This window comes from Acanthochromis polyacanthus, chromosome 17, assembly GCF_021347895.1.
Source record: "Acanthochromis polyacanthus isolate Apoly-LR-REF ecotype Palm Island chromosome 17, KAUST_Apoly_ChrSc, whole genome shotgun sequence".
Taxonomy (NCBI): domain Eukaryota; kingdom Metazoa; phylum Chordata; class Actinopteri; family Pomacentridae; genus Acanthochromis; species Acanthochromis polyacanthus.
Genome location: NC_067129.1, coordinates 25,923,128 through 25,942,895, shown reverse-complemented (window position 1 = coordinate 25,942,895; position 19,768 = coordinate 25,923,128). Strand labels below are relative to the sequence as shown.

At 40.8% G+C, this 19,768-nt stretch overlaps 1 protein-coding gene across 2 annotated transcripts in view; it reads right to left on the bottom strand.

Annotated features, from left to right (window-relative positions):
• The window catches only part of atp2a3 (ATPase sarcoplasmic/endoplasmic reticulum Ca2+ transporting 3), a 52,527-nt gene extending 33,530 nt beyond the window's left edge, over positions 1-18,997 (bottom strand). For both annotated transcript variants that reach the window (XM_022205987.2, XM_022205986.2), the window contains exons 1-3: positions 18,617-18,997; positions 4,196-4,213; positions 3,779-3,861 (exon numbers count right to left, since the gene is read on the bottom strand). In XM_022205987.2, coding sequence (XP_022061679.2) covers positions 3,779-3,861; positions 4,196-4,213; positions 18,617-18,734 — 219 coding nt within the window. In that variant the 5' untranslated portion in view covers positions 18,735-18,997. The remainder of the gene's footprint in view (positions 1-3,778; positions 3,862-4,195; positions 4,214-18,616) is intronic.
• Between the last annotated feature and the right edge of the window lie 771 nt (positions 18,998-19,768).

Below are 19,768 nucleotides of genomic sequence, written 5' to 3'. Positions count from 1 at the left end.
TTAATGTTGGGTTGCCTAGAGCACAATGACAGTGCCTGAAACAACGGCAATAAAAATAAATTAAATCCTGCAGGAAATGAGATACTGGGCAAATAAAATAATTGGGATTGCACTGAATGAACTGGACTCATTTAAAACACTGTCTCCTTATGAAGCCCAGTCTTGAAGGAGCGTAATTCATGAATGTTGATCCTGTTAACCAAAGCTCTTAGATGGTAGGAAAATCACACACAAATTAACATTTACATAAGGATTTAACGAAATCAACTTCTTTCGGTGGTGCAGTGTCTTTTAGGATGACAGTGTACCTGACAATGAACCATGAGGGTTTGAATGACAGGACAGCCAACAGCTAGAATAGTGAAACTCAACTATGTTTTAATGAAAATCTATGCGCAACCTCTAAGACAGAGCCAAATATTTGGAATGTCAACCAAATATTAAATTATTGTCCAATCAGATGACCTTGTAAAGGTCCTTTAACACAACACAGTCAAGATGTCCACCATGAGCTCTGGTTGGTGAGATGCATATGATTTCTGATGATGCAAAATATGTGTGTGCCAACATCATTGCTGAGTTACTGAAAATGTATACAATAAACTGCTGTCTGATTTTAATCTGTGTCTTTATAGCATCAGCTTGGTTCAAAATTATCCAATTTACATTACATGGCGTTACATGGTCCTAATATACAGTTTCTTACTCTGCTGCTCGCAGATGGAAGGAACAGCAATTCACCCTTTATAACGTACTAATGTCATACTAATTAAGGACAGGGTGAACAAAACTGTCTACACGCATTGCAACAGCTAATTTGCTAGACACCCGAGGACAGCAAAAAGAACTTGTAAACGCAACAATGGCATAGCTATTATCACCTTTTAAAAGCATCTATGGAGTTTATACCCCTGTGTACATAATACACAATCCTACCCAGGGTTTCCTGTTATTCCCCAAATCTACATTGCTGGTGCTTCAATAAACCCAGCATTTATACCTACAAAAGGCAGAGAAAAAGAATGCTGGCTAACACAGATGAAACAAATGCAGGATTTAAAACACTGCAGTTAAATATGTAACTTTAAAAGAAAGAAATAGTGCCTGCAGTGGAAAAAAAATTCTTGATGAGAACAGAGGCACTGAATTAAAATGGAAAGGTTATAGTCCAGAAAAGAATAAATAAGCATCAGCTTCAAGTTACTATGAACAGAGAAGCTACAGAGTTTAGTGAATATTCTTTGGGAGTTTTTGGCCACGAGCAACATCGTTTACTTATAAGCAGTTGTGTAATCCTTTGCTGTTACAAAACAATATATTAGAGCTGCTTTAAAGTCATGCCTCAAAAGAGTCCATGATGTCAAATTGAAGTATCACTGGTATTTAATAATCTTCCAATAATTTTTCCCCTCTACTCTCTCAGGGTCATACAATTTAATCTCTCTTATGTTGCCATATTTTTGCCATTGCACTAAAGCTAAATATAGTTTGATAACAGCTGAATACTAAAGACAGAATACATCTTTGGAGATAAAAGAAAAAGATCCCTACTGAAATGCAGAAATGATTTCATGCTAATGTTTCCATTATTTTATCAATGGCAAATGTAGAAACCTAAATGACTGCACCACAAAAGCAGCAGAGACAAAGAAGTGAATAAAGTAGATCTACGTTTCAATGATCTGATGGGGCTTATCAAATGATTGAGGAGTATATTCTCTGCAGAGTACTGAGCACCAGTATGCGTCACGGCAGCCTGAGCCCGGTCGATAGCTCATCATTCCCCGTCATTTGGGACGGTAAATCTGCTGTACGACTGAGCTGAGATTGGAGGGCAACAATGGCAGTCCTCTCAGTAAGGACAGTTCAAAAGACACTTCACACTATCAGCACACATTCAGAGAGCAGTTTGAATACCCAACTCCTGCTTTCATGCGGAATGGGAGTTCAAATGGAGAGCAGAGTAGAGTTTTTTTTTTTTATTTCAGTATTTAATGAGGGAATCTGGTGGAAATTCAGCTGCTTGCGTTTGGCAATCAGAGACAAAATAAAACTCAGTTTCACCACTGGGTTTTAAAATGAAAGCTTCCACCAAAATAAACATCTCCTTCCAGCTTTAAACATTGCACTCTTCACACCCCACATGCATAACTGAATGTCGACACACGCCGACAGATGGCCCATTATAGCTGAACATCTCCAGAGATTTGGAACATCACAAGGGCCACAGCAAAATAGGAAAAAAGCTATTTTATTTACACAAACTTGACCAGAAAAAAACATCTTTATATGTCCCTGTCTGTATTTTGTTAAGTTCCACTACATTACCCCAAACTGACGTAGTGAGGAAGTGCACTGATTGTTTCAAGTGGCTGGTATGGCTTTTTGGTCGCCTCTGCTCTATTTCAGCCCTACCTGGGAGGTGACTCACTATCAGATTGTGGCTTCAGAAAAACACAAGCTTAAACCTTTTTTTTAAAAAAAAAAAAAAAAAAAAAGATTTGCTTGAGAAATTGAGGTACTGTAAAAGATGTAGTTTATTTAATTGTTTGTGAATTTCTTTCTGTATACGTGTTGACATTAACCATTATCAAGGTGTCCCAACCATTCTTTCACTGGTTTGTCATGCAAAGGCAACACATTTGAATAAATTCAAAATATCAGCCAAATGAGTCTGAGGATGGGGTTTAATTCCAGTTCACTCAGCTTTAGCCACTTCCTGATTATATGATTATACTGGGGATACACAAAACAGTGAGCAAATAGGAAAGTTATGAAGTTAAAAAAGGACTATAAGAATATAATTTATTAACAGAAGGGCTTGAAAACTGCAGTGAAGTGTGACGCATTTTAGATTTCAAGTCACATCAGGTCACAAGGATCATCGCTTTATAGTTACTAAGCTGAAACCCCTCCAAGCAACAATGACATTGTAAAGCATTAGAGTCTGTGTGGCAGTGAACCAGGGGCCGTGTTCCACTATAAACAATCTTTTACAGTAAGAAGCGCCAGATTTACACAAGGAAAAGTGAGCCCACACTCCAGAGTCATGCCCACGCCTGCACTCTGAGCTTCTTGCTAACAGAGAGATACATTGTATCATCTACATTTTTAGAGCAGTTTTCCTACTTTCAGAAATAGCAACAGCAATTCCATTCGGAGACACCAGGGACATGCTGTAATAGATGGAAAAAAGCTATTATGCAGCAAGGATTCCCCCACTCCACCCTTCTCCGACCTTCGCCACCCTCGGTTTCCAACCAAGGTCACAGTCTGGGGTGAAGCAGCAGAGGCAGCTTTGATGGATAGTTTTGTTTCCAATTCGGCAGAAGTACTGCGCCTGTTCCCTCACTGAAACCCTATCAACACTGGGTGGAAAAGCTGGTAATACACAAGTTTCCACACGAAAAGGGACTGCAAACTGGGTTGAGCAGAGTTCTAACAGGGGAATAAAGCTGCCTAAGACTAATAGAGTGGTCTATTAGGGGCAATTTCCTGGCCATTGTCCAATTAGGGTCTTGTTTATAGAACTTTGTTATTTTTTAAATTCAGAACTTTGTGTCAGTTTTAGTGTCTGATGTTCTGTTTGTTTTTGTCCTTGTTTTTGTTGATGCTGCTCTTTATGGCCTTTTTAATTGCTGTTCGGGGATAAATTAAGTGTTTGAATTGAATTGAATTGAACTGAACTGAGAATCCCATAAGTGTTCATTTTAGAATCGAGACAGAGAATCAACATACTGAGAGTCACTGGCATTGTAAGTCACTACATTGTACTTACAAAGGAGACGCAGGCAGCTAACAGCAGGATCCTGACCAGAAGGTCTTCAAACTGCTCCACCACCAGCTCCCATAGGGACTTTCCTGAAATATGCAAATACATGTCACACATCTTAATGCTTTACACTTGAGTTAAAGTTTGAGCCTTTCAGTGTCAAGGTTTTAAAGTGTGTCCTTATGCTTAAGGGTGGAATGGATCTGCAAGACCTATTGACATTAGCTCTTCAATAATGACAGGCAGCTGTAAAGCAAGACCATAACTGTATTTACAGAGGAATTGTGGTGTGTGTCCATGGGTGGAAAGCTGCTGTAGTGTACACTTGCAAAGTTTACAGAAAAGAAAAGATCCAGACTCAAGACACACAATCAGGTAGTAAAGGGAGGAAGATTGCAGCTCATCAGAAAAATCAATATTTACCTTCTTCAGCTGGGAGCTCTGTGGATGTCACACCATGCCGGTTGGAGAGGAATATAATTGGCCAGTTCAGAGAGAGTCGAGTGGGTGTAGAGGGCGGGGTTGTGGGGTGGAGGAGAAAGACAAAGAACAGTTAATACATTTGATTAACTCGGCCTGACTTAAGATGCACGGACAAATACAAATGGCTGCGCTTGGTTATGATGATTAAAAGCTCCACGCAGTAAGGCACAACAGCAACACTGTCGTTTTTCAAGTTACAAAGAATTAGTCTGTAGTAACATTGTTACTGATGTGAATAACCATGAAATCCAACTCCAGGATTTATTCATGGATGCTCACCTCAAGATGTTTCAAGTTCCACCTTTAGTATACTGAGTGTAGCTAAAGGCATCCAGTATCAACTCAACTTTCAGAAAACATTAATTTATTAATGTTTATCATCTTGGGCCCCTTAACACTCAGTTAATCATGCTTGCTTGACTACCAAAGGTTGGATGTCCCTTAATTTTCTCCACCTCAACTCTGATAAAAAAGAAAATTTTTCTGATTGGACTTTGCCACTTTGTTCCATTTTACTATAATATAAAACCTACCACTAAGATCCTTTTTATCGTTTATGATAACCAAATGACCAGCAATTTACAAAGCTTGTCCAGTCCTGTTTTGCTAGAGAATATCTAAAACCTTGTCCAATATATCTTTAACTATGAATTCAGACTAAGCCAAAGTAACATTTCCCTCCTGGGAGATTTCAAGGCATTCCCAGGCCAGATGAGATATGTAATCCCTTCAGTGAGTTCTGGGTCCACCCTCAAGTCGCCTTCCAATTGGAGATGCCCAGAAAACCTCCAAAGGAAAGCATGCAGGAGGCATCCTAATCAAACACCTGATTCACTTCAGCTGAGTCCTTTCAAAACAAAGAAACAGTGACTCCACTCAAAGCTCTCTGTGGATGTCCAAACTCATTTTCATAACTCTATAACTGAATCTAGTCGCATTGTGGAGGAAACCCATTTCAATTTGTATCCACAATCTCATTCTTCCACTCACTTCCCAGAGCTCATGACCATAGGTGACTGTTGGAATGTTTATCTGGTAAATCAAGAGCTTTGCTTTCTGGCTCAGGTCTCTCTTTATCACAACAGCATGATGCAATGCCTGCCTAAATGCTGATGCGGCACCGGTCCATCTGTCTATTGCTCTACTCTCCCATCACACAAACAACATCCCAAGATGCTTTAATGCCTTCACTTCAAGCAGAGGGAGCAACCCACCAGTTTCCATCACAGAACTATGGCCTCAGGCTTGTATGTGTCAACTCTCATCCCAGTTGACCAGTGGAAACAGATCATCTCTAAAAAGCACTGATGCAACTGTGAGGTTCCCTAACTAGGTCTCACACACCTCACTCCAGCTGCACCAAGACCAGGATCCAAAGGAAGCGTGTATGGCTTTGTGGCAAGAATCCAAACATAGCTCTCACTTTGGTTGTACAGGGACAGGGTGACTCGTAACAACAGCTTCGGTGTCCGATAACCCCCCCAGCACCCCTCAAAGGGTTTCCCAGCAGAGACAGTTGTAGGCTTTCTCTATGTCCACAAAACACGTGTGGACTAGATGGTAAAACTTTGACGATCTTCTCAGTAACTCAAGAATAGTTCACTGTTCCACATCAAGGATGGATCGCAGTGCTCCATACTGACACTGAGGTTTGTCGATGGGTGAGAAACTCTTTTCCAGTACCCTGGAATAAACTTTTCCAGGAAGGCAGAGCAGTGTCATACCCACATAATTGGATCACTCCTCTGTAGATCATTTTAATTCTCTGTATTAACCTACTCTAAATTAATTATGGTCAGTTGCCAGGTTACTAACAGGAAGTAGCCATCAGTACCACATTACTCCTGCTCCTGCATCCCTCCACTAGAAAAGTTAGAATAAATAACATGATTACATATAGGACACGGTATGACTTACCCCCAGTAACATTTTTTAATTTCTTTGTTTCTCACATCACTTTTCAACCACTATGATTCTTAAGTCTCGTCTATTTATCCAACTCTTGCTTCAACTGCAAAACAAAAGGTAGTCACTTATTTTATGTTTTAGTCCTAACTTTTTGAAATTTTTGTCATTCAGTCACATTTGCAGTATCTTTAGCCTGATTTTAGTGGCTTGTAAAAAACAGTGAACCTTTTTAAATACTTCCATCCATGTCTTTTGTTTTGTTACATCTCCCAGTGTTTCATTTTGTCATTTATTCTTACTTAGTTTTTACTGTTTTGATATGTTTTGTGTGTGAAACATTTTGAGTGCTTATTCTTATTTTTATTTTGTTTTGTTTACTGTGTGTGAAAAAATGGAATTATGTTAGAAAATGCTAAATAAATGATGCTTAAATTGTTTGCATGATACAGTCTTACAATACGCACGAACAAACCAAAAATCAGTAAAAGGAATAAATATTCACTGGTTCGGGATTATTGGATGTGAGAATTTGGGGCTTTTTTCTGCAACTGTAAGTTGAATTTTTCTGGACTGACTGGAGACCTAATTAGAGATGTGGAAATTTGTGATAAACATTTTGTAATGTTTTTTCCCTTTTCACCAGAGTTACTCACATTTTTAATCAAATGAGAAATAATCAAAAGATTTAACAATAATGACAATAATCTATAATCCCAGCTCTTTGAAAAAAGGTAACCTTTATTCTAGACATCATCTGTACAGGAAACACTTTTTCTTTATCAGAGCTGCTGTGGTGTCATTGACATTCATGGTGCAGCCTCAGCCTCTAAACTGTTGGAGTTTACTTCAGTGCAGATTCTGTCTACTGCATTTACTCTGCTTCTTTGCATCAGAATGTGAGATGTGAGTAGGATCCCACAAAAACAAACCCAAGAATTCCAACACATTCATCTTTTCTTTCATATCACTCTTGTCACTTTCTATCTTTCTTTCAAAAGGGAAAGTTGCAAGATTTTTTTGCTTTGTTTTTTGGCATTTTGAGACTGGCTGAGCATTTTATCCACTCTGATCCGAACACCCACCACACTCATGAGTCACTGGTGTGAGTAGAAAACACATCAGTCATGTTCTAAAAACATTCCAAATGACAAGTACTGTTGATCAGTGTCACCACAATGATACATAGACAAGCTTAGTCACTGCATTTGTCAGGTTCTCATCAAGTCCAACGCAAAGTTATGACTGAACAGGTCAATGTAACAAATAACATCCATCACATCTGAAGAACTTGATTGAGTGTTGTTAACATCAGTCTGATTGGCTTGGTTTCTGCTTGATTATGTGCATATGTCTGAGATTCAACTTTCATCATGATATATTTTTGGAGAAACGATGGGATTTCATACGACCCAAAACTGGAAGAAACACGAGTCTCAACTGCAGAATAATATCTTTACAGCACTATTATTCTTTAATCCATGCTTTCTCAGAAAAGCTTATTATACAGTAAATACAGTAAGTAAAAGCTTGAATTACAGCATTCATTACAGAATGGTTGTGGAAAAGCAGCTATATTTAGCAGGCAGTGGGCTGGTTGCCCTAAATGACAGCAGTATTCTCCTTTTGAGCGGTGGAAACCTCGTGTTTCTCTGCATGTTTTGACCACACTGTACAGCACGAGTATCAAACGTGACCCTGTGTAGGCAGGGGCTGGAAAGAGGGAGGGCCATGACGTGAGCCCGCAGCCTCCATCCAAAAACAAAAATACTGCGGCCACTTATGTGCCACTAGTGGAAACAGAAATAATATGATTTATCAAGTCATTTCAGAATAAAACGCATTTTTTTGGTGGTCATTAGACTGAAAAAGCAATTTGTGAATTTCTTAGTGTTTTCCCAATAAAATTAAACATTTGATTATTTCAGGAGGAATAACTTTCACAAGTTGATTTAATAAGTTGAGGGTGACGATTCTTACAGTTCAAGCAAGATGTTGTGGAAATTCAACAAACTGATGTAAACTAAAACTTTTATGTAGGTAGGTACCTAACTGACCCCGAGGGAAATTCAAGAAACCAGCAGCATATTAAACATACAGAATATAGTAAGAGCAACTTTCCATTTGAGTTATTTATTGCAGTAAACCGTAAGCATGCAATCAGGACTTGGGCCTTCCAGAAACAGGAGGCAAAGGTATAAAGTCACATTTAATCTTATAACAAAGTTTGTCACTCTTATGTCCTCCCAGCAGATGGAAACAAGGGGGGGGGGTGTCAGTTTCTAATGACCGTGGTTGACTCTTCCACTAACAAGGCACTCCGACGTCTCAACTTAGCTCTTTGCGTGGGCCTTCAATAGACAAGATAAGGCCTCCTGTACACTCCAAGGCATCAGGGTCAAGCTTGCCTCCTCAGTACAAACAGGAGTGGATGAGAGACAAGCCAATTCACATTAGAGAGCACACAGATAACACATAAAATATGCAAAGGAATAACACCTGATACCTTGCATCAGCAGAAACTGTAACAAAGCCAGTAGAATATAGTGTTCCTATCACACACGTTTTAAGAGCAGATAAGTTCTTACATGGGCATTAAAACCCAACATTAACTCTGCATAATCTATTAGAAAACAACCTTCTTGGGGAGACTGACCCTTGTGCAGAGGTTGTGCCTCTGGTCCACTAAAGATGGTCCTCAGCCCGTGTAATAATAGCTGTTGAGTCATTGTGAATAGCTTTTCAAACTTGCTGTCGAGAGCATTTTTAGAGTTCAGGTTGGACACGGTTGAACTCACGGGGGACTTTTGGCTGCACTCTGCCAGCAGCAGCAGAAATGTAGAGAAGTGGGTTTCACTGTTTTCCATGCTTCACCCGTCTGACATGAGCCTGTTTCCCCATTACTGTGCCTCTCTGGTTGTATAATGTTTTATGGCAGATAGGCTGGCTGGGACTCGAGTGCTGGAGACAAAGACGGACTGACTGAAAGGACAAGACAGAAGAGAGGCTAAGGGGAGGGGGTTGACGACAGGGAAAAAGCTGGAGGTGTTGAATGGGGTTCCCCGGCTTCCCCCTGCCAAGGATTCCCTCCCAGTCATCTGGGCTGTGTCAACCCGAGGCTTGCCCAGGCACATTCCTGAATACTGACTTCACCTCTCTCTCTCTCGCTCTCTCTCTCTCTAGGTCCCCACAGCTCCCTTCCACCTCCCTCTCCCGACCCAGACAATGAATAAAAGAGGTTGTTTACGCACGGCAAAAAGCGAGCAGTGCCGAGCAGAGGGGAGACACTTCCTGGAGACAGTTGCCAACAACAACAACAACAACAGGGAGATGGTTTATGTGTCCAGAGAGTCAGGAAGCAAAGCAGGAAGCTGTCCATCTAACTATCTGCACTGCAAACAACGTGCTGATAAAGGAGCTCTCAGTGCAAGTCCTTCTCTCTCCTCTTTTTGTACTCAGAGTCCATTAACAAATTACACTCCAGATTATTAACAACCCCAGTAAACAACACATCTGAGTGTGGTTAGGCAGTGTTAACAAGTTGCAGTTCAAGCTGCTTTGTGAAAACTACAAACATGAGAAAGTTTTCAGCAGTTGCCATGGCAACTTTTTTTCATGAAGGCTCCTTGAAAACAAGCATTTCACAAGGTAATGTGCCAGTGTCTGTCAAAACTGACCAAGAATAACTATTATGCAATCAGCAGGGCCTTTATGTGGCACGCTTGACTGCAAGAATCAAAAATCACATGTTCTGATGTGGACCAGCTCATTTCTGGCCACTGCAGGCTGCTAATACACTGTTATCATGAACGGCAGCATGCAGACAAGCTGACACGCCAACATAAACAACCAACAGTCAGTCAGTTGAAGTGTGAACAAGGAGGCACAGGAGCAGTGGGTGTATGCAGGTACAGAAGTAAGACGTGTTGCTTTAGCTCCAGAATCCCTCTCCATACACTTTAAGAAAGTAGAACAGCCTTATAAATACCATGACGGTAACCCCTAATGATAGTTTTAATCTCTTAATGTATTCCCCCACCAGAAAAGGTCTGCATGCATTAACCATTTAAAATGTGAATGATAAATGTACCTCATTCTCGAGCCTAACATTATTATCTCTGCACTGAGAGCACTGCAGTAACTGCAGAAGAGATGTCTGATGTCTGGCAAAGTCAATGATCATTTACGTAAGTGTCAGTAGAGGGCTTATTTCTCTGAAGAAGTCATACACAACCATGTTAAGTGGGCAAAAGTCCACAGTCAGTCAGTTATCTTTAGGCACTCCGATGACCTGTGAGAGCAACTCTTGATATCGGAACAGCAGCAGTGGACCAAAGCCACTAATCACTCCTCAGCTGTATAATGAAACAAGGACATGAAGTCCTCATATGCAGCTTCTCTTCGGTCATTAAAGGTCCAGGAATCTGTCATGTTGGATTAAAGCTGCTCAATCACATAGATCAAACAAGACTAATGACCGTGTTGGTGGCTCTGTGAAGCTAACTGTGAGCTTAATGCCAACATGCTGATATGTGCACAATGAAAATACTGTTATATTTTTTCTAGACATAATATTCATCTTAGTTTAGCATACTAACATATATTGGACTAATTTTGACCACGTTACTAGATGAAAGCCAAGGGATCGACTTTTGCAGCCTTGATTTTGGTATTTGGCAAACACCATGTTGGCCTTTTGAACCTGGATGTGACAAGCAAGGGGTAGATCTGACTGAGAATTTGAAGACACTATACATTATGGTATGGTATCAGCCTGTCAATCACAAAATAGCCCCACCCTAAAACCGACCCTGCTTAATCATCTATTTTACTTTAAATGGGATAATCATTTACAAAATGAACATCATGCTGTATTGAGGAACACTGGAAACTAGTGATTGAGACTATACACTTATGACGAAAATGTATACTGAGGTAATAAATCAGATGACAAGTAGGGTAATTTTCTTATAGATTTATATACAATCGGACATCCTGAGTTACCACCTGCTGGCTTTTAGAAAGAATGCAGGTGTAAGGCACCTCTTACTGGCCTTACTTTTTAGATTCAAAGGCTAGGTCTGGGAAAACAGTCTATCCCTCCATCATTCATTTCAGTCTGTATTTCAGGACTCCCTGATGCATCATGGCCACTGAACTAAGCCAAGCCACTTCAAACTTTAAAGGAATGTCAACAATTGAGGAACTGTTTTCAATTTTTGAATGGCTGGTAATTATATTCGTATGTGCAGATGGGCGACAAATTAAAGGAAAAACTTAAAACATTGACTCCTACAGTGAGGGAGTGCAGTGGCTTCGTTATGCTTTGGGGGGCATTTTTCTGTCTTGGTTTGGGTGCACTTGTCCCCTTACATTGACGAGTCACAGTACAGATGCTCCGAGTGGTTATCTTTATCTAAATAAGAAGCAAGCATCCATAGAACATAAATGGTTACTGACTGGTTTGGTGAAAAATATGTCAATCATATGCTATGGTCGCGGGGGGTGCTGGAGCCTATCCCAGCTGACTTTACAGTCACCAGATCTCAACACTGATAGGAGATTTTAGGTCATTATGTTAGACTGTACTCTCTCCAGTCATCATCAAACCACCAAATGAGGGAATATCTTTTGTAAGAATGATGCTCACCCTCCAGTAGAGTTCAGAGACTCAGAATCAATGCTAAATAGCACTGAAACTATTCTGGTGGCACTTGGTGGTCCAACCCCTTACTAAGATACTTTATGATGGTTTTTTCCTTTCATTCAAATGTTGGAAGCATAGTACAGTTTATAACTAGCCATAATTAATTACAAGAAATAATTGCACCATTCACTTAATTATTTGGAAACAATTGCTACATATTTGAGGGTTTTAGAACTAACTTTGAAATACCAACTCAAAGTGTCTTTGAAGCACCACACCAGAGTGTCAAATTAAATGTAATAGGTCAAAAATGGTTTTAGCCCACAGTAGAGTTTCCAGAACAACACAATGGAGTTGAAGCTACAGTAACATTTTTCTAACTACCATTAAGCAAACTTTTCAAAACTGCTGACACATCCAGACCAACACTCTGAAATGTCTTGCATACTTAACAGAGGAAAGAAATACTGGTTTCATTTTAGTGAGAGGCAAAATACATTAACATGCACAGCAGGAAAAAGGACAACGGTGGAAAAGGAGCGAAAAGGAGCTCAGTACAATTAAAACTATTTAAGCTGCTATGTTTGATTAATTGATCAGTTTGTAATTCTCCTTACGCTGTGAACACAGAGGAATTTCCATCGTCAAAGTTCCATCCAGATAAACTCTTTTGTGGTGTGCATCTCTGAAAGACTGTTGTGTCCGAAGAAGATAATTAGTTTCAAATTGTAGATTTTATCTTTTCTAGCCAATAAAGATGGCAAATAACATGAGACTCAGCTCAGTGGCTGCTGCAGCTGTCGATTGGCTGGACTGTTTCTGACGTTATCAAGCTGTGGTCAGGGAAAAAGAGACTGGATTTTTCCTTTGATTGTTGCTCAGGATAGTGCAAGTTGAAATCAAACTGCAGCATCACTCTCATATTTGTCCTGTGAAAGATCTAGGACATCTACCTATGCATGCGAGTGTCCTATATATTTTACTTTAGTTTTTAAATAAACAACATATCTTAGATCACCGGTTTAGAACCGAGAACCATCATACATGATCCGAGCTGTCAGAGTGAAAGTGCAGATGATCAACGAAGATAAGACATCTGTGTTTATGCAGATACTGTAAATAAATATGGTCTCTGGCTGCGCACATATACTGCTCACTGCACATTAATTTCAAGTTTAAACAAACACTCTAACACGCTCAAAAAGAGCACCTTGCCCCTAATATGCACAGTATGATCAGCTCTGCTGGCAAGTTACAGAGGAAAAGGAAAAGGGCCTGTCAACTGAACAGGACATGCATGAGGTGATTAGCACAGAGCTGATATCTTGTCAGAGCCCAAAGCTTCCTCTTTAAGGTCACTGCTGTGCAAAGAGCCATTTTTTGAACATTTCGACAGGCTAGCAGGATGGCACCCGGCCACCCAGTAGCCAAATGGAGAGGCTGAATGCTGTGAAAAATAGTCAGCAATCCCCCAAACGACAGACTGAAATATCTGTGTTAACACCAAGCTATAAATAGGGTTTATTCGAGGTTTAGAAACCAGAGCGATACTTTCATCCAATCAAATGCCTGATACAGTATAACTTTACAGGTCTGAACCCTAAAGCAACACAACCTAGTCAAAGTATTGAAATTTCAAACTAAATAAGAAAAAAAAAAAAAACATGTACACCAACTGACATGAGCAGATAGTGTGACACAAGCTAAATGTCTAGCATGCACATGTAGAATTAGACTTTCTATTGGCTTGCCAAAATGATATTAAGTTGAGTGATATGCTATATTTTTAACAAACCTTGTGAAAAGGACAAAACTAATAACAACTTGATCCTACAAACAAGTCTGGACTGCGCAGCCGACACAGTTAAACAGTATCTCATTGTTCAGTGTCATGGAGCTCCATTGTTGTACAAAATTATTTAGAATCTCACCAGTGAACCACGGTGTTCTACTGGGCGACATGTGCCAGTAATACAACAAATAAGGACACTGCAGTTTTTTTTGGGACAATTCCACACATGGCATTCTGCTGCCATAAATACTCAATATTGACACTACTAGAGCACCAAATCTGCCGCTGAAAATGCATCCCAATAAATGCATGAGTAAGTAACATCTGCTAAAAACAACAGTGCCCAGCTTTTATACCCTTAAAAATGAAAGTCTACATTTGCGACAGTTTTTAAAAATCGACATTTTCAGATGGAACCTGGAGGTCTGACGCTGTGCACCACAGACAGGCAGAAGATGTATGGAAAGTACTGAGAGATGGACTACCCTGTTTCATTTTGATCTTTTAACAGAATTTGATAAAAATCAAAACCTATATTTCTGTAGCTTTACAATTGAAAAACAGCCATCATATCTTAAAAGATAGCATTATGGTGACATTATATTGAAATTTTCTGTAGGTTAGTCTTTAGGAGTCGCTTTGTGCGTTTTTGCTTTCTTTTTTATGAGCTGGAACTGATAAACATTTGCATTAAAAAATAAAGTTTTCGTGTCATAATTTAGAACACAAACTATAACACAAAATTTACCCTTGCCAGTTTAACAAAACTGTTAAAATGTTAGGATCACACAATTTGCTCTAAACGTCTGATTTACTTTTACACACATCTACAGCTGCACATTTGCTAAAAGCTCACTTCCTTTCTTTAATCTGTTGTTTAGCTAAATTCCTTGTTCATATTCTTGGTCAATAAAGCTAAATCTAATTCTACTTCACCAAGCAGGATGTTCTCATGTGTGGGATGGCAGAAAAGATGTAAACAGAGGGCTTAAGATCCAAACACATGAACTTTTCTAGTATTTACTTATTTTTCCAGATAATAACCAGCCACACATTATTGTACATTCAGCTCATTATCCTGTGCTCAGATCTCCTTCTGACCGCTATTTCCTGAACTTCAATGTATACCACTTAATGTTAATGTACAGCATGTATGCTCTGTGTACACATAGCAGACCCCTTGAAACACAAACACCCTTGAGCATCCATCTCCTCAGTGGACCGGCCTGCTCAGTAGCAGAGCATCTTGGCAGAGTGTTCGAGTGGCGTGACTCAACATCATCTCAGCATGAGAGCATAACGATGACTGACAGATGCAGAGGTGGGAGGGAAGAAGGCAAGACAAGTGACAAGCTTGAACAGGATCACACTTCCTTTGAAGGCAGCTGGGCAGGCACACACAGAGCCCACTAGTACAGGGAAGTGACTCAACACCCCAAGGACTTCAAATTACTTTTAACTCTCTTTTCAGCCCACATAACACCGATACTATTACCACAGTTTAACTCCCGACTGGACAATTTTCAGCGGAGTGCAGGCCGATGGCCCATAATTGAGGAGGCAATGTGTAATCATGAGCATGCCGGTATGAGGGAGGAGGAAGAGCAGGAAACAGTACAACGTCTCTCATATTTCAAACACAGGAGAGAGTAAGTCAGGCCGCTTTCATGTTGAGTTGCACAACAGGAAGAGAAACAACACAGTGAGAGAGATCCCACTAGAGGAAGTTGTAATTAATATTTGTAGTAGAAACTAGAGTGAAGAAAGTGCAGCAACATTTCAGAATTTTGCCAAGGATGGTATCATCTAACAGTAACAGTAGGTAGTCTTTGGATTTCCATTAGGGACGGAAGACAAACACCTTTTTGGTGCCAAAGTTTATTGCATTTTCACTTTTATAAAACAAGTGCACACAGGTCTCTTCATCTAATCAATAAAACGAATCAGCAGAGCCTCAGGTACAGAGTTTGATAATAGAAGAGATGGCTGATCTGGTTGTTTTCATGGCCTTAATTTTATACACATCTAACATTAGACACTGTATCATGATGAGGCAATGCCATGCATTTGTAGGTCGCTTAACCTGAATATGTTGCACAATTGTACTTCGCTCCTGAAGGGTGTGTCAAGTGACATTTTTACAGCCAAAATGTGAAGGCATACAGCTGTGCTGTAATTTTTAAAAAGAAAGAAAGACAGAGAGAGATTTATTTACATCCTTTGATTAATAAATTACACTTGAACATTTTAAAGTCTGAAGGACTTAAATCATAATGGAGGGACTTCTTTTAGATTTTAAATGTTAGAATAGAAGATGAATCAATCAACGTTTTCTGTGAAAAAGGCCATCTTTCCCAGACACTCCTTCACCTGAAAGTCAGTTTCTTTGAAAAATCACTATCAAGAGACCTTACCTTAAATAAATAAATAAAAAAGTTGATTGCTCATGGGGACAATGTGCCCTTTTACTGACACTTTCTAAAAACGAACGCAGTGCACTTTTGAAATAGGGGTTGTGAGTGCACAGGACACAATCACCAAGAACCACAACCTGCTAGAGCACAAAGCTCCTCAGTGCACCCACACAGAGCAAGACTGTGTGTGTGTGTGTGTGTGTGTGTGTGTGTGTGTGTGTGTGTGTGTGTGTGTGTGTGTGTGTGTGTGTGTGTGTGTGTGTGTGTGTGTGTGTGTGTGTGTGTGTGTGTGTGTGTGTGTGTGTGTCTTAGAGAGGCTTGCGACTTCCTCTCTCCTCCACTACATCAGAACCAACTATCACTTCACAATGAAATTGATAAACTGTCTTGTAAATTGAGGTGCTTGCAGTTCTCCACAGTAAATTAGCTGGATGCGTGTGTCTGTGAATGAACTCAGAGAAGTATGCCATAAATGGAAGGTGTGAATAACAGACCAGCTGCCTCCTTTCTCCTTTCAGCGCTACAGAAAAGGCTGCCCAGATGTGGTGGCTAAGCGAACTTTCCAAGATCTCAGAAAGGAATCAAGAACTGTAAGGGGGTTCTCTCTTTAACAGCACATGAAAGTACCAACATGGTGCCACAAAACACTGACATATCTCACCTGTCTTTACATATAAATGCAGCACTGAAAACTAAAAATGTATGCGTTTTCCTAACATCACAAAAAGGAAGAATCCATCCAGAAAAAGTGAAATTAACTATTTGAAGTTGTTCTTCCTAATAAGACAAATTAATGGATACTATAGTCACGTGAATGTTGCCATGTATATCATGAGAGGGAAAAACAAAACCAGGCAAAAATAGGTAACAACATGGTGGTGTCACCCCATTTTTGACCTCCAAATTATCTCTAAAAGTAATGAGGCAAGACACACTCTCATCACATTTTAATTGAGGAGACGACTAACTAAATCAGCCACAGCGAAACTCTTTCATCCACCCCAGAGATCCAGATGCACTGTGAGTGTGTAAACCACTCCAGGCCCACAGACGGGTGTTATGTCTGAGTCAAACATTTCACATCTTTTAGCATGTCAGTGCCCCTTTATGCAGACACTGAGAGCAGCAGATCATCATTTTCACCACACTGAGCTCAGTCCCACAGAGGAGTTCTTGCTTGTGGACACGTTTCAGGTTAATGACGCTGCTGATAATGAGATCCTGCTAACCAGACAGTACGCACAAGTCAGGGAGCAAGGTGAGCATTCCACCTGCAAACTGCTCTGAATGGAAGCTCGCTGGAACTAAACCCCCAAGACTCACATGGAGTCCTTGCCTCATCAACACAGTTTGTGGTTTGTGAGCAGAGGGGAAGGAGCCCTTTAGCTGCAAAGAAATGCACTGAAACAGTAAAACCACTGATGCTGTTTTTAACATTTGTGGCATGTAAAGAAGAAGTGCATAAACCCTGTTGTAGTTAGCTGTTGTTAGCGGAGCCCCAAAATGGAAAAAGGGTATTCCTTCCCTCTGGTGTTTATCTGCAACTTGCTCACACAAAGCAGGAAGTTCACAGCTAAAAGCAAAAGAGATGTTATCTGTGGCAAGACGTTGCTTTTTTCCATGAAGTCATCACAAGCCCCTGGGTAGAGTGGCTGGCTGCAACAAAAGGGCCACTGTTTGACAGGCACAATGTGCCGCTCTGCTCCACAGCTTGGCCACACATGCAAATGACAGGAGAGGAGGGAAAGGTGTGCTGATGTCAGGTCCGACCTGAGCATGAAAATACTCAGTGTGTGTGTGTGTGTGTGTGTGTGTGTAAGTCGCTTCATGATCCACATAACTGAACAGAAATAATACATTCACCTAAAAGGCACTTAAATAGCAGCTTTACATGCTGGTTGTAATCTTTATCACTCCAAAACAGTCCGTTTTAAATAACACAGACACTGCTCTCTGTTATCTTGTAATTTGAACTGCAAAGTATAGGCCACATAAAGCACAACTGTTGAAAGTGAAAACAGGTTGTTCAAGATTTTCTGTTTCATTATCTTCAGCACTTCTTCTTCCACCCCAGTAACCCGCCTGCTCTGTACTTCCTGATCCGTGTATGACAGCCTGGGATGCCTGTCCTCACACAGCTGCACGTACTGTGTCAATACTCAGTCAGGAAGGCTTTGTTTTCGATGAGATACCAGCTTTTTCGGCTGCGCGGAATTGCTGTGTGAGCCACTTGACATAGTTTTAGAGTGGTCCTGACATGAGGACAGCTCGGAGGAGTGACTGAATAAAGAGGAAGCTGCGTTACTTTATGAAATGAGTTTATCTGTATTGCATTTCTCATTTACAGATGCGATTCTTAACTTAAACCGGTGCGGTGTGAGGTGAATGACTCAATGCAGGCATGTGCATCAATGAATGTGCCACTTCTGTTTCCACTGACTGTGCGCCACAGGGAATGTGGTTTCTTTTTACGCGCACGATCTGGCTCAGCTTGAAAGCTAACGGCAGTTGAGGGGTTTCCTGGCAAATGAATCGATGCACACTCTAATACGCACCACTTCTGACTGACAATAAAGAGGGAAATAATGTAGAAAACTACTCACCGTTCGGCCCATATTTTTCCAAACCGACTTTGACCTGCTCCAGAGTCAGGCCGGTGTTTTCGTTCACACTGAAGTTATCTAAAACTTCAGTCGCCGATTTCGTATGCGCATTTTCCATCTTCGTGGAGTGGGCTTAGATAATCAGGTCGAAATGCATGCAGCTAAGTAACATCTACTGTGACAACCTGGAGGTGTGTAGGGGGGTGAATTAGCAGTAATTTCCACCGATGGACGCTGAAGCGGCTCGGTCTTCTCTGTCACCTGTCTGTCCCCCCAGAAAAGCTCCGGATCCGCAGTTCTGACGCTGTCGTCTCACTATTGCTCGACTGCCGTTGCTACTTCATCTCCATCTGAAGGTGTGCTGTGTCTGTGCCGGCGCGGACCGCCTCTCCGCTGTTGTGCACTCCCTCCTGCGCTCCCATTGGCTGCGCATACCTGAGCGCACGGTGCCACTGCCTCCCGCAGCCACTTCAAACATCGGGACACGTGAAGTGTTCAGTGTGGAGCGTCAAGACTTGTACGTCTGTTGTCATGTTTATTCCTCCTGATGGGGGAATTTATCTGTTTGAGTTTAAGTTCAACACAGAGCTGACATGGGGACAAAGTGTGTCTTTCAGGGTCCCATCCAAACAGTGGTTTTAAAGCCCTCAGCACACAGTGCAAACTGCCGCTGTTTATGGCGCAAAGAGTGCGAGTGTTAGTTACGTACAACAATGTGAACAGAACGCAGCCCCGAGGCCAGTTGCATAACGACTATGTTGATCGAGTAAATTAGGTCGGTTTTAGTTTTCCTCTGAAATGCTGCAAGACAAAAACGAGCCGGACTGATTTTCAGATCGTAGCTCCACCCTTCAGGCTGTTTCCACTCAGAAACTGTCCTCACCACAGACGGGAAGCGGACAAAACATGGCCTGTAATTAGATTTTGATAGCAATTCTGCAGAGTCACAAAGGAAATCATATTTCCACGGACAGCATGGCTTTTTGAAATATTGTATTTGTTTCACTCATCACTGAATATCCCCAATTAATTATCCTTCTGACTTTTTAGCTCTTTCAGTAAATGCACAAATAAAGAGTGGAGGAACTTAAAGTCAAAGCTTTGTTTCTACTTTAATCATAATTAGCTGAAATAGTCGAGAATGAGAGAGCA